The sequence below is a fragment of the Lynx canadensis genome, chromosome A1, assembly GCF_007474595.2.
Source record: "Lynx canadensis isolate LIC74 chromosome A1, mLynCan4.pri.v2, whole genome shotgun sequence".
Lineage (NCBI taxonomy): Eukaryota > Metazoa > Chordata > Mammalia > Carnivora > Felidae > Lynx > Lynx canadensis.
This window is the reverse complement of record NC_044303.2, coordinates 157152074-157164591: the sequence shown is the minus strand read 5'-3', so window position 1 is coordinate 157164591 and position 12518 is coordinate 157152074. Positions and strand designations below refer to the sequence as shown.

General features: G+C 35.4%; 1 protein-coding gene across 23 annotated transcripts in view; it reads left to right on the top strand.

Annotated features, from left to right (window-relative positions):
* The window catches only part of MCTP1 (multiple C2 and transmembrane domain containing 1), a 537798-nt gene that overhangs the window by 385303 nt on the left and 139977 nt on the right, over positions 1-12518 (top strand). Inside the window, exon 18 of one of the 23 annotated variants that reach the window (XM_030325066.1) lies at positions 971-1306. The exons of the other annotated variants lie outside the window; for them this stretch is intronic. Coding sequence (XP_030180926.1) covers positions 971-1033 — 63 coding nt within the window. The 3' untranslated portion in view covers positions 1034-1306. Of the gene's footprint in view, positions 1-970; positions 1307-12518 lie in introns of those variants that run through there. 23 annotated transcript variants of the gene reach the window in all.

Here is a 12518-nt window from a genome sequence, read left to right as displayed (position 1 = left end):
AAAAGTTAGGTTCTCTTAAGCGATGCCAAAGCATTGCGTATAAATTTTGCAATTATATAAAAGCCCCTCAAAGATCAAAATTTAGAAGTGAGTTGAGTTTGAAGATTGATCACAATTAGCTAAAATCAACTGTGAATCTTAGGAAATGTAGCAAATCAGATATTAATGGGACAAAGCATTTTGACTAGATTTCTCGAATCCTTCTTGTGGAGTGTTGCTCTAGCTTAGTTTCTAGATCTATTTAAATGTGTAGTCTTTCTCTTTTGTGTTTTATCTGTTACATCTACAAAGGCAGCGCTTCCTCAAATTGGTGCATAGCTCTCTTTAAATATTGCCAGCACCCTTTTTTTGTTGTTTATTTTAATAGATATCAGCAAAATGGCCTCCTGCTCTTTGGAGGGAGATAATCACATAAGACACTGAGTCTACTACTCTCTGAAAAGCTTATTCCTCTTAAATTTTATTGTCTATTTACAAGAAGAATTTAATTCTTAGAGCATGTCAAACACATATTTTCTATTATCTTTACTCTCCTTTGTATTCAAAAGTAGGAAGTAGTAAAATGCTATAATCTGGGGATACATTCTTCCTTGAGTGATTTGGGGAAAATAAAACTATTTCACTTTTCCTCAGGTATAGTGCTATTGTACTATATTATAATCAAACATAAACTGCTAACATCACGAACATAACTGTGATACCTTTTTGAATTCAGCAATTAGACTTCTTGTGAATCTTCATAGTTCAAGCAATGAAAGCTGGGACAGGAGGGGGTGCCGATGCCTCAGTGTGGTCTCCTCCTGGCTCTGTGGGTGCTAGGCCATTTCACCTCAGGCATTACTTACCAGGTAGTGTCAGCCTCAAGACCTTTGTGAGAGCCTTTGAAAATATGTTGCTTGGTCCAGACTTTATAACTGAGTTGACTAACGATCAAAAATTATAAAGTAATGAGATCACTCTCCATCCTCAGATTCCTAAACCAACTGAGGATATTCGTCCTCAGAAGAGCTTTCTACCCTCCGGCTTCAATTGAAACTGTCCAGGACAAAAGAGCAAGCCATGTTCTATCATGAAATATTATTATGGAAAGTGTTTTGCAAAGAAAAACGTTTAAATGAACAAGATAATTATATAATTTATTTTACTAAAATTTTGTAAAGTAATAACTCTTCTGAAAGATTGTAAATTATAAGAGAAATGCAGCCACTAATATACTTGAGTCTGTAAGTTTACTCGACACATATTTCCATGTCCCTATGTATCAGGTAAATATGAAGAAATAGGACTAAAGTGCTTTCCGTTGTGACATTTTTCTATTTTGACCAGTTATGACGATATACCTTAGAATTATGAGTGTGTTAATTTACCAAGGGAAAAGCTGACCTGAAATCCTGAAATGTTGTTAAGAAAGTTATTTCTGCTTTTTTGTTGCTCTTTCTCCTGCCACCATTTTACCACATTTGACTACTACAGTCAGAATTGGATATAGACCCAGTAGTCAGTCTTGCCACAGTAGGTGTGTGAGTTTTGACTCCACGTTGCACCTTCTCCTGGGCTGTGATGACAGAGGTCCAACACTCAGCAAGTGGTAACATGAGAGATCAGTAAGAGAGTAAAGATGAAAGAGCAACCATTTCTCACATTCACACCAGTCACCAGCTATTGGCTCAAAGGGACATAATGAAGAGAAAATCAGAGAAAAACTAACAAGCAAGAAAAGATGGAAATTACATTAAAGCGTCAGTAGATATTTGGATGAAAATGAAAGGCAACTCTGATTTTAAGAATGGAAAAAAGAGATGTTAGAGATAAAACTTGGTTTTCATTTTATATTAAATCAGTGTTTCTCAGTGGGTTTTTTTTTTCCATATTCAACCTCCTAAGAAGAAAATTTTCATTAAATGAGAGAAAATAAATGCTAAGGAATACGATTAGCTCAGTCAATGTTGAGTTTTGGAGGGGCACAAATCATTGTAATATCTAAGTTTCTTTTATTCTCCCCTAAGAGCCAATTTTTGCCCCCTTGGATGTCATATTGCCCCCCTTTGAGGATACATACTGTAAATGAGGTTTCACGTGAGCTTAACTCTGTTTATTTTCATACTCTTGGTAGTGAAGTCTAGTTTGGATTTTCTGTAGTTTGCATATAATAAAGATTATTCCCATAGGTAATCCAGTCTGGAGAAAGAAAATTTGTGATCTCTGTATGAAATTATTGACTATATTAGAGTCCAATTAAAGGAAAGATTTTGTTTAGCTTTGTAGAGAGTAAAGAATTGAATCTTGCCCTTTATGAAACCCATACGAGAGTTTTCTTCTTTACATCAATTCCAAGGGTACATTGTTGTGCTTCACTGAAATGGAGAAGTGGGGTGAACATTAATTCTGGCCTAAGTAATACGACCTCCATCATTATGAGGGTTTGATGGGTTTTGTCTATACATTGCACTGTATTTATGACTAGTAGATAATCTTTATATTCTTAAATGAATATCATTATGTCTGAGATATAAAAGCATACTTCATTAGGCTTGATTACCTATTAGATCTTCATTGGAAGGGAAGGAAAAAGGTTGTAGAATAGGAAAGTCATTTAAAATGGTGAAGATACATGTTTTACTGGCTGTTCTGCACGTCAAGTTATCTAGTTCCACATAAGAATCCCAAAACTGGAACTATTCCAATTTATCAATAGTACGTAAATATATGATGTTTTATATACCACTTAGCTCTACACACATAATTCTAGTGCATTTTCTATTGTTAGGATTCTATACATTTCTCGTCAAGCAGATTTCAGGCAATGCTTACATGTTTGAGAAAAAGAATCTATCATTCAGTTTTGTCGTAAAATGTGGATGGATTAAATATTATTTTTCTTAGTCAGTTAAAGACATATTTAAGATTTAATTTAAAATAATAGATTGCCAGTCTTAAAAGTAGTCCATTAATTATCCACAGATTAATGAGGTTGTATAAAAGAGGTGCTACGTTTTGAAGCAGTAATGGTAAAGTGGTGACTGCTACTCAGAGAAAATTAATTTATAAATGCAGAAGTTCAGATGCCAGGGTTCACTTTTTCTGGTTAGGTGGCAATATTGAAAATTTATCTGGTTGTGTTTAAATTATTTTAAATAGAATTAGTTCTTCCATTGCAAGAGCCTCTTGCATGCCTCCTTCAGCAGGCTGGTGTTTATCAAAGACACATTTAACCCAGGTTCTATCAGCTTCTCTGGCTGTATTCTATTCCTTTCATTTTTTAAAATATTATCAGAATAAGAGACTCATGCTGTAGTTTCTAAGTCTTAAATCTTGATTGGCTTGGTTAGTGTAGTTAAGACTAAATATTCTTCATATAGGGTTCCCATCTCCAAATAAGATGGAAAAGTCTGTTTTGTAAGATAGTTACTTAGACTTTGGAACACACTTCCCGATAGTAGCAATGTCATAAATAATGACATAGAGCCACTAATAAACCTAATCAATTCCTTTATAGAGTACTAGCTGCAGAATGGAAACATTGCATGTAGGAAGGAGATTCGGTGCAATCATGGCTTGGTGCTCAGGATGCCACCAACACACCTATCCCAGTCCTACCTTCAACATAGAGCACCTGCCTCATGGCAAAGGCAAGGGGCCTAGATTCTGTGGGGCTCTGAAGGGCGCAGATGAAGTGACAGAATGTTACACTTGGAAGGGAGCTTGGAGACCATTTTGCGGTAGAGGAAATTACTGAGGCACTCTCCTTCTCCCCCAGTCGTGGGGAGTAGATCCTTCAAGACAGGAACATTGAAAAGATAAGAAGGGCAGAGAGACGGGGGCTCCTGGGTGACTCAGTCAGTTAAACGTCTGTCTGATTCTTGATTTGGGCTCAGGTCATGATCTCACGGTTTGTGGGTTCGAGCCCTGTGTCCAGCTCTGTGCTGACAGTACAGAAGCTGCTTGGGATTCTCTCTCTGCCCCTCCCTCCCTCTCTTTCTCTCTCTCTCTCTCCCTCAAAATAAATAAATACACTTTTTAAAAAAAAAAAAAAAGGGCAGAGAGAGAAATACAGATAGATCTGTCTCTCTGTCCCGAACTTTATATGTTGAATGTTCTTAATTAAGGAAAACCAAATGTCTGATGTTGTCTTGTAGAGTTCTAAGAGTATAAAATTGGACTCCCAGTCCTTGGTATTCCCTGTTAAGGAATGTGTTCATCTGAGAGGGCTGGCATTGCCTACTGGAAACAGTAAAGCCGTGTTCACTTTAGTTAGTATTATTCCTGAAGTTAATAAGTGTGTATCTTATGTTTTAATGAACTTTTCCATTGGTCGGGGTCATGTACACCACTCCTCAAACCACTGCAGAGACGAGTGCACAGTAATAAAGAACTCTTAAAGGGTTCACTGTGTGTCTAAGTGAGGCACATTTTAGACAAGTAATGTCACTTGGCCTCCAAGCGGTATAAATTACTTATTCCCAAAAGTAAATGTAGACTCATTAAGAATATATTTTCCAGGTTTCAAACATATATTGTCACTGAGTTGCTTAAACAGTTTAAACTATCTATATTGATTCATATTGATTTAACGGTAGCTAAGATGAAGCTGTCCATGGTGTAAGTGTTCATTAGACTAAATAAATGCCAAGAAAAAAAGTGTATGTATTTTGAATTATTTAGAAAAATTGGTGATCCAGCTTCATTGATTGCTCTCATCCTAAATGTCCTTCAAAATTCTGTGGATCAAAATTCTTCTAGCCTGTCTGTCATTAAGTAATATAATAGGATAGCATATCCCTTCACAACGTAGTAGAAGTACTAAAATAATAATTTGGGCATATTTTGAGATAGTGTTAGAATTTGTAAGGGGGTTGTCCTCTTCATTATATAAATTATGTGCTGTAAGCTTGGTGCCCCAATTTATTGCTATTAAAGTTATTGGAGTGAAGAAAGCTAAATTAAATCATCTCTATGAAATGCTTTGAAGTCCTTAAGTACAAGGGCCCGTGGATCATTTAGGCTTGAACGACATACACAACCAGAGCACAGGTTTTTGCTTCTGAGAGCTATGTCCCCTTCCAGAATGTATACCAATCTTGAAAACTGATATAACTTAAAATTATTATTTGAAAATATCTTACATTAGGTCTAAGGAAGAGAAACAAATCACAAAGAAAATGTCTTGTCAGTGTTTGCGGAAAATGCAGGAGTCTTCCTCCAAAAATATTTAATAATATTTAGACGTATTTAATAATACCAGGGTTCTATTTCTAATCGAGTAGAATGTTTAACCTAAGTTTAAGGAGCTAGGAAATAAAATAGATTATAAACTGAAAAATGCCATTTGTCAGTATTTTTAATCCATTACTAGAACCAGTGACAGGAAATAAATTCAGGCTGTTCTGCTTGAGATGCATTTCAGTTGCCATTAACAGATCTTCCCCGTTTTCATGCACACTCAATAAAGCTGTGTTGAATGACTGACTCAGATGACTTCAGCGGCAAAACTTGAAGTTAAAGCTGTAATATTGTAACAGAAGCCCCCAACAGTAGTATCAGATGAAGCTAAGAATAAATGTAGTATATCAGGCATCATAAAGGAGTGAATGTGGGATACATTTATGCCCTCCTCTATCTACTAGGAGATTCATACATAAGATTCACACTCATTATTCTCGTCATCTTAATGAGATCAGTGTGGGAACATTTCTCTCCTTTCCCTCTTGACTGTCAGAAATGGGACACTCCATTATTTCTTCTTCCTCTCTCTACTTTAAGGGACTAGTTATATTTTCTTGGAAGGCCAGAAATGTTAACTGGTTACAGCAGGCAGCCCCAGAGTATCGCATATAAAAGCTTAAGGACTTGTGGTAGAGACCACTGCATTAGTCTGTCTCTCTCTCTCTCTCTCTCTCTCTCTCGCTCTTGCTTTCACTCTTGTTTTCTCTCTTGCGTGTGTTTTTATTTTCTTTCAGAATTTTATCATCTGCTGTATTTCCAAAGGAGTTTGCCTGGAAAAGAAGGGAAAAGATCATTTCTCTGTGTGGAGGAAAATAGGGTACCTGAGTATTACCTCGAATTGCTATCTTCTTTCTCATTGGATCTATTGCCTTAATTAATTTTGCACACAGTCTTCTTAAGCCATTTCTGAATGCAATTGGTTCACGTGTCCCAGCCAGACAATATGTCCGGCCTTGAACGGAAAGAGGTAAAATGGGCAGGGGACCAACTTCTAATGCATCTTGTCCTCACATAAATTTTGAGATCTGTCAAGAAACAGTCACTATTTATAATTAAAGTTACCAGGACAGATTTTTATCATGTTTTTAGATCACAGAATCCCTTCATTCTTACGGACGAGACAGCAGGAAGTTATAGAAATATTGTTTAAGTTATCTGGGCTATTGATTATTAATTTATATTATAACCACACTGTTTTTGGTACTGCTTTCCTTTAGAGGAGCCCATGTGTTAGAGGATTCCCTTTAACATGATTGAAGAATTTTAAATAGGCATTTTTAATATTTGTTGCCCTCTTAATATAACTTGTTTAATGCACCACTGTTAGCACAGGGATTATGAGTTAATAAAAATGTCACAGTATTAGTGAATAAAACACTATGTAATTTTCCCCAGGTAATGATTAACAGCATAAGGCTATATTAACAATACTCTTAGTGTACAGTCCCTAAACGTATTTGATCCTCATCTTTTAGAGAGTAATTTTATACTGAAATTCAGTAATAAAATATTTGAAGGATTTAGTTAAGCTAGCGAATGTAAACTTCTCAGGTGCACCAATCTTTCGAATGATTTCTATTGTACTGCTATGTAAAATACCACTCTGTTTTAAAGTCAATCCAAAAGTTTTAAATGTTAGTTCAACATTCGCCTTATTGATATTCATAAAGAGCTGATTTGTCTCATCACAGCATTTGTGTAAACGGTTGAAAAATAATATTAATAAGCCATTAGGTCATTATTACGTAATGTTTTCGCTCACATAGATAAATGGGTTTCTTTTTCTGTCTTTCTTTTTAAATAATGTCTCCCTGGCTTTGTTCTGTGGCTGCAGCAGGCTGTTAGTATGTATCTTTATACCATCAGAACGAATGAGATATATCTGTATAAATTATTGATTCACTTGAGCCTACCTCTGTAATTCAGAGCTGAAAACTCTGGCAGCTTATCTAATAGAATGATATAACTAGGAGACTGAAGTTACCTACCACAGCACCAATTGCCAGTTGGGGGGTCAAATGCCCTTTTACCTTTATACCTGAACACCTGCAAATTGAGCTGCACCCCATTCAGAATTTTAAGAACAGGTCCATTGTCGCAGGAAGTAGAGTTTGTTTCTTGGAGAAAATTATGCCAGTTCTAGTTCTGAATGAAAGACAAGGCTTTTATTACTCAAGGGATATTAGGGCTGACTGCTTTTTTGAGAAAACAAATTTGCTGTAACTTTATCTGTAATTTAGTCCTGAATGGGTGCAAATAGACTGCACATTGTATGGTGCAGAAAGAAGAAAATAGGGGTTTGTTAAAGCTGTACAAGGGCTATGTAACCATTATATTTCCGAGGGAAGTCTTATCAGAGTTGCAGGTTATAAGGGGGAATAATTTGGTTACAGCCTTAGCATCAAACACCTGTTTTGAATTTTAGTTTAGAATGACATTGGAAAAGAAAGTTTTTGTCTAAAATTGTGGGTGATGAATTACCCATCTCCTGAAAGTTGCTGTACAGGCTCTCTTTGACTTAGAGACTGCCCCTATCCAGAAACTTCCAAAATTATTACAATCACTCCTCATGAGGTTGAATGTTAGACTCAGAACTAGTCGGAGTGTGTTGACTTGCTTCACTTTTCTGAAGAGATTGGATTCATAGCTATATATGCCCTTTCCAATTAAAAAAGAAATCCTATGCAATATTCTTCACATAAGAGTCTGATTTAAGCTTTGCCACGGCTGAGAGCAGGATGAATGTTTTGAGTAAGGGACAAGAGAAAGCATACTTCAGCTGATGAGCCTCTAGGTTAAATAGTGGGGGAATAATGGATCATATATTATTTGGAGAAACTCATCCGTCAAGTTGGTCACCCACTCCTTAGTCAGCAAGCTTAGTAGTTGTCATAGAAACATTCATTTTTACAGTGTTATAGTTGATCACTGACATGGAACCAGACTAGGTAATCAAACATCTTAGCCATATGCTTGTTCTGAGCTCCAACCTAGTCAATTAGCACATTTTCTATTAAAAACTTAGTTGTAATAGGTCTTCATTAGAAGCAGTTGCCATAATTGAATAAGTTACTCAATTACGTCCATCCCCCAACCTCATTTCACTTCTTTACAGAGTCCAAGTAGGAAGATATCCAAGAACACTCATGAGCCCCACTTCAAGCAAAATTCATGGCCTTCACCTGAAACAAGCTGTTAGAGGTTGATTCAGGGTTTAATACTTAATTTTTTTTTAAACTATGTTTTGGCTTATAAGCAGGCCCTTGATTTCAAGATTTCTAGTATTTTTTCACTGAGTGAGGAGCGGGAAGAAGTCTATGGTAAAGCCTCATTGTGCAATAATGTCTCTAGGATGCGAACCCCTTTCTACCCTTAAACCCATCCCTTCCTTCACCATTTTTCAGTCTTCCCACCAGATACCCATCCGAGCACATCATAATCTTGGGATTACTCCTGACTATCTGTATTATGGTCCCTGCTACCCTCTACCTGTGTCTGCCATATTTTATGTCACTGAAACCCATCTGTGCCCTGTATCATCTGATGATCAAGCCTGTTATCTAGGGGTGGGAGTGAGCCACCTGTAGATAACATATGCACATTTTATTACTGGCCTTGTGGACAAAATATTCTGATTATCTTAGATACCCAAGTCCTAATTCACAAGCATGTGTAAAAGGTTGTAGTTGGATTATCAGAGAGCAGAGAGAGCACTGAAGTGGTGCCCAGGTAACACCATGTAGGAAATTTCTGGCCCTAGCTGCCAGAATGTTCTCCACGGTTGGTGAGAATTGTACCTCTGTCTTCATTGTAAAATTACAAATATGAAACAATCTGGAAGAGAATCGGTCATAAAGGTTTTCTGAGCTTGGTAGCCTCATTGTGCTTTTTTCTGTGTAATACAAAATAGAAAAAGGCCAGTACCCTCGTGAGAAGTGTAACCACACTTACCTTTGAAATCACAGGGTTTAAACTTCTCTGCATAACAAAGCATCATAACTGCAAAGTTTTTGCCATCAGAATGGCATATTAAAAAGAAAAATAGAATCAAAGTCATACTAATGTTCCTGCTGCTGTCCATTCTCTGGAACATGGTAGGGCCCTTTCTAATACATCCATCCTTGCTGACCAGGTCTTTGTGATTTAAATTTGCAGGCTGGATTCAATGTAAGAGTATAAATTGTTTCAAGGATGACAGATTACACATCTGGTTTCTTCTCCCCCCAACCCCTGTGTTCACCTTTATAAATTTTTTTTTCAAAAAGTAATGTGGTTTAAAAATCATTTTAAGTTGCCTAACATAAACGATAAAATCAAATATCGGATTCACAAACAATAGCCTTTATTGGTTTGTGACAAGTAATCCATCTTTTTACATTAGTGCAGCTTTCCGAACCAGATTATTTTTCATAATTGATAATTTGTGAGTCATATATTTGTTATCTGTTCTTTTCTGGCTTTGAAAATAGTGAATGGTGCCAAAGATCACTGTGCTTTTATAAAGAAAATTATTTTAGTGTCGTTTATTTGGCTGGCATTTCTGAAAGTATGTTACCAATAAGTTCTGCAGAGAATGTAGCAAAGATAAAAGTAACATCCCCTCAGCTAGAAAGAGACCTGATGGGTCTAGAATTCATATTGATAATGCGAATTTAGTTTTAGGACTCATTCATGTTTAGCATGAGAACAGTGAAAATGCACAAATAAGAAAAAAGTGAATACAGTTTTGTGAGCTAAGGAAAAATAGTTTTGTTGCTTGTATGGACAATTTTTCTGATACACAATCCGTGTTAAAATGGTACACAAACATAGTAGGCTACCTCGTTATGAGCATTACAATTACACCAACAGAATAATGGCACTATTTCTTATGATCAATAAGTTGAGTTGATTTTGATAAATAGCCTTAGGATAAGTATCCACCAACCATAATGTAATTTTTATTATTCAGCTTTATATTTTGTTCCTAAAGCCTTCTTAAAGGCAATAGGAAAATTTTTACCCTTTATTATGGTTTGTAATTATGTTATGGTAGAATTAGAGCTCTACATATGAATTTATTTACCTCAGGTAAATAATAATAAGGACTTGAAAATCCATTTTGCCTAAGAGGGAAGAATTAAAAACTTTTTCTTCCCTTTAATTAATAATTCTCTCACACATCCTGAACATTCTCACTAATTCTGTTCACCATTATACTGACTGACAAAGTATAAATCAGTTGCAAAAGTAACAACCCAATTTCTGGAGAACTATATGAGGAGAAATACCGTTAGGTAAATTAAATATTAATTTCACAGAAAATTTATTATGAATTTGCTTTTAGAAGTTATATGGTTTACCCTCAATCTTTATTAAAATTTCTCCTGAGTAATGTAATTATAGAAAACTATTTCTAATAAAAATATTACCTACTTGATTAAAATAAAATTGAGATCATTTAATCATTGCATAATTATATTATGATTATATACAGTTAAGCACCATATATAAAACATTTGCTCCTCAGGAGACACTAATACTAGGGGGGAATACCCACCTGTAGTCTAATGCCTTCACTACTCTGCCTTCTAAAGTTATGGATTCTATCACACATGTTTACTACACCATCTAATTGCTTAAAATCCATACTTTAGTTGGGGGAAATGATGAACTATATGCAGTTGGCTACAAGTTAGAATAAACTAGCATATTTGTTACTCTACAATGATTTTTCTTTTATGATTCTGTTATATTTGAACTCCTGAATTAATCACATTTCACCTAAGATTCTTACTCCTAAATATTTCAAGGATAGATTATAATTAATATTTCATTATTCAAAACAAAAATCCAATTATAAAGAATAGTATTCTTTCCTTCCTCAAACTGAATATGTTCTAAATGGAGTTTAAAATTAAGAATGTGCGGAACCTCTTCATCAGATGGGCAAGCAGAATGTTTGAACTATATAAATAGCAGTATTATAGCTTAGCATAGCTTTCCTCTATGCATATCTTGGAAAATGTTGACAATGTTGTTTAGTGATTATAAGAGTACGAGGAAGAATTTGCTCTACCTTTTCAGATGTTTCCCTGGCCTCATTTATGGCATGTGCAGTGATGATAGGATATGTTTATTTGTACATATGGTGTGACAGATTGTTGATGTGTTTTAACCATAATATATTATTCACTTTTGAAACCTACTCTCTTTAGAGTTGGAATTTCTTTATGGTTGAAGGAAAAATGCATTTCTAATAACTTGTCTTATAGTTTCAAAGATCTGTATTTTAAAAATCACCCTCAATATTTCAAAAACTGTGGCTGGTAAATAAATTACTGGGAATTCAGTGTTAATCACATTTTTTTTGTCAGTGGAAATAAGATTGCTTTACTGTAAGATGAACTACCATCTGAGCTTCATAACCAAAGTATTTGGTATTTTCTTAAAGAAGAAATACAGTTTAAAAATATACATAATCTTTAAATTACTCTAAATATTGGAAGTAGATAGTTTTGAATAAATGAATTATAAAAACTATCTAGAGTCAGGGAGAATGTAGTATAACCTGTCCTCTCCCCCAGCCACCACTGCCTTAGGAGTTTTGTTCGAGCCATAGAAACTTACTCCAAATTTTGTAATTGACTGCTCTACCAAAAACAATTACAATTATCAATACGGATTCTACATAGAATCTCTATATATATTCAATATACGTGCGGAGGTATTAGAATACATTATTGAGACAGAATATATTTGCCCCGCAGAAAAACACTACATTTTTCAGGAGGTAAAGAACCCTTCAAAAGAAAGAAGTGGGAAATAATAAAAGCTCTAAAACTGGATTATGGTTTTATAACAAAAACTGCCAATACACATCCAGTGTGTATTATACAATCTTTACATTCTCCTGGGTTTCTCTCATTATCAGTATATAATTTACATTGCCCTGATAAACTACTGTTTGCCTCTTCCTACCCCCCCCCCCAATTGTTTTGTATGTTATTCTGCAGTTTGGCCTCTAGGTAGCAATCTTGCACCGTAAAAGCTCTCCACTTTCTCATTTATTTAGGCTGGAAAAGCTTACACCATTACAGATCTGTTAAATGTAAGCAGCACTATTTGCATAAATTCCAGACTTTGATGATGGTCTGTGGCCTACAGATTATTTATGCGGTTGTTTGGCCTTGAAGTTCACAATTTTGCTCAGAGGTGACTTTTCTTAGCATTGTGACCCCATGTAGGTGGGAGACAGCTGAATGGCTGAGTGCATAACCTGGGATCTTGAAAATCATAAGGACTCTTGTCTGAAA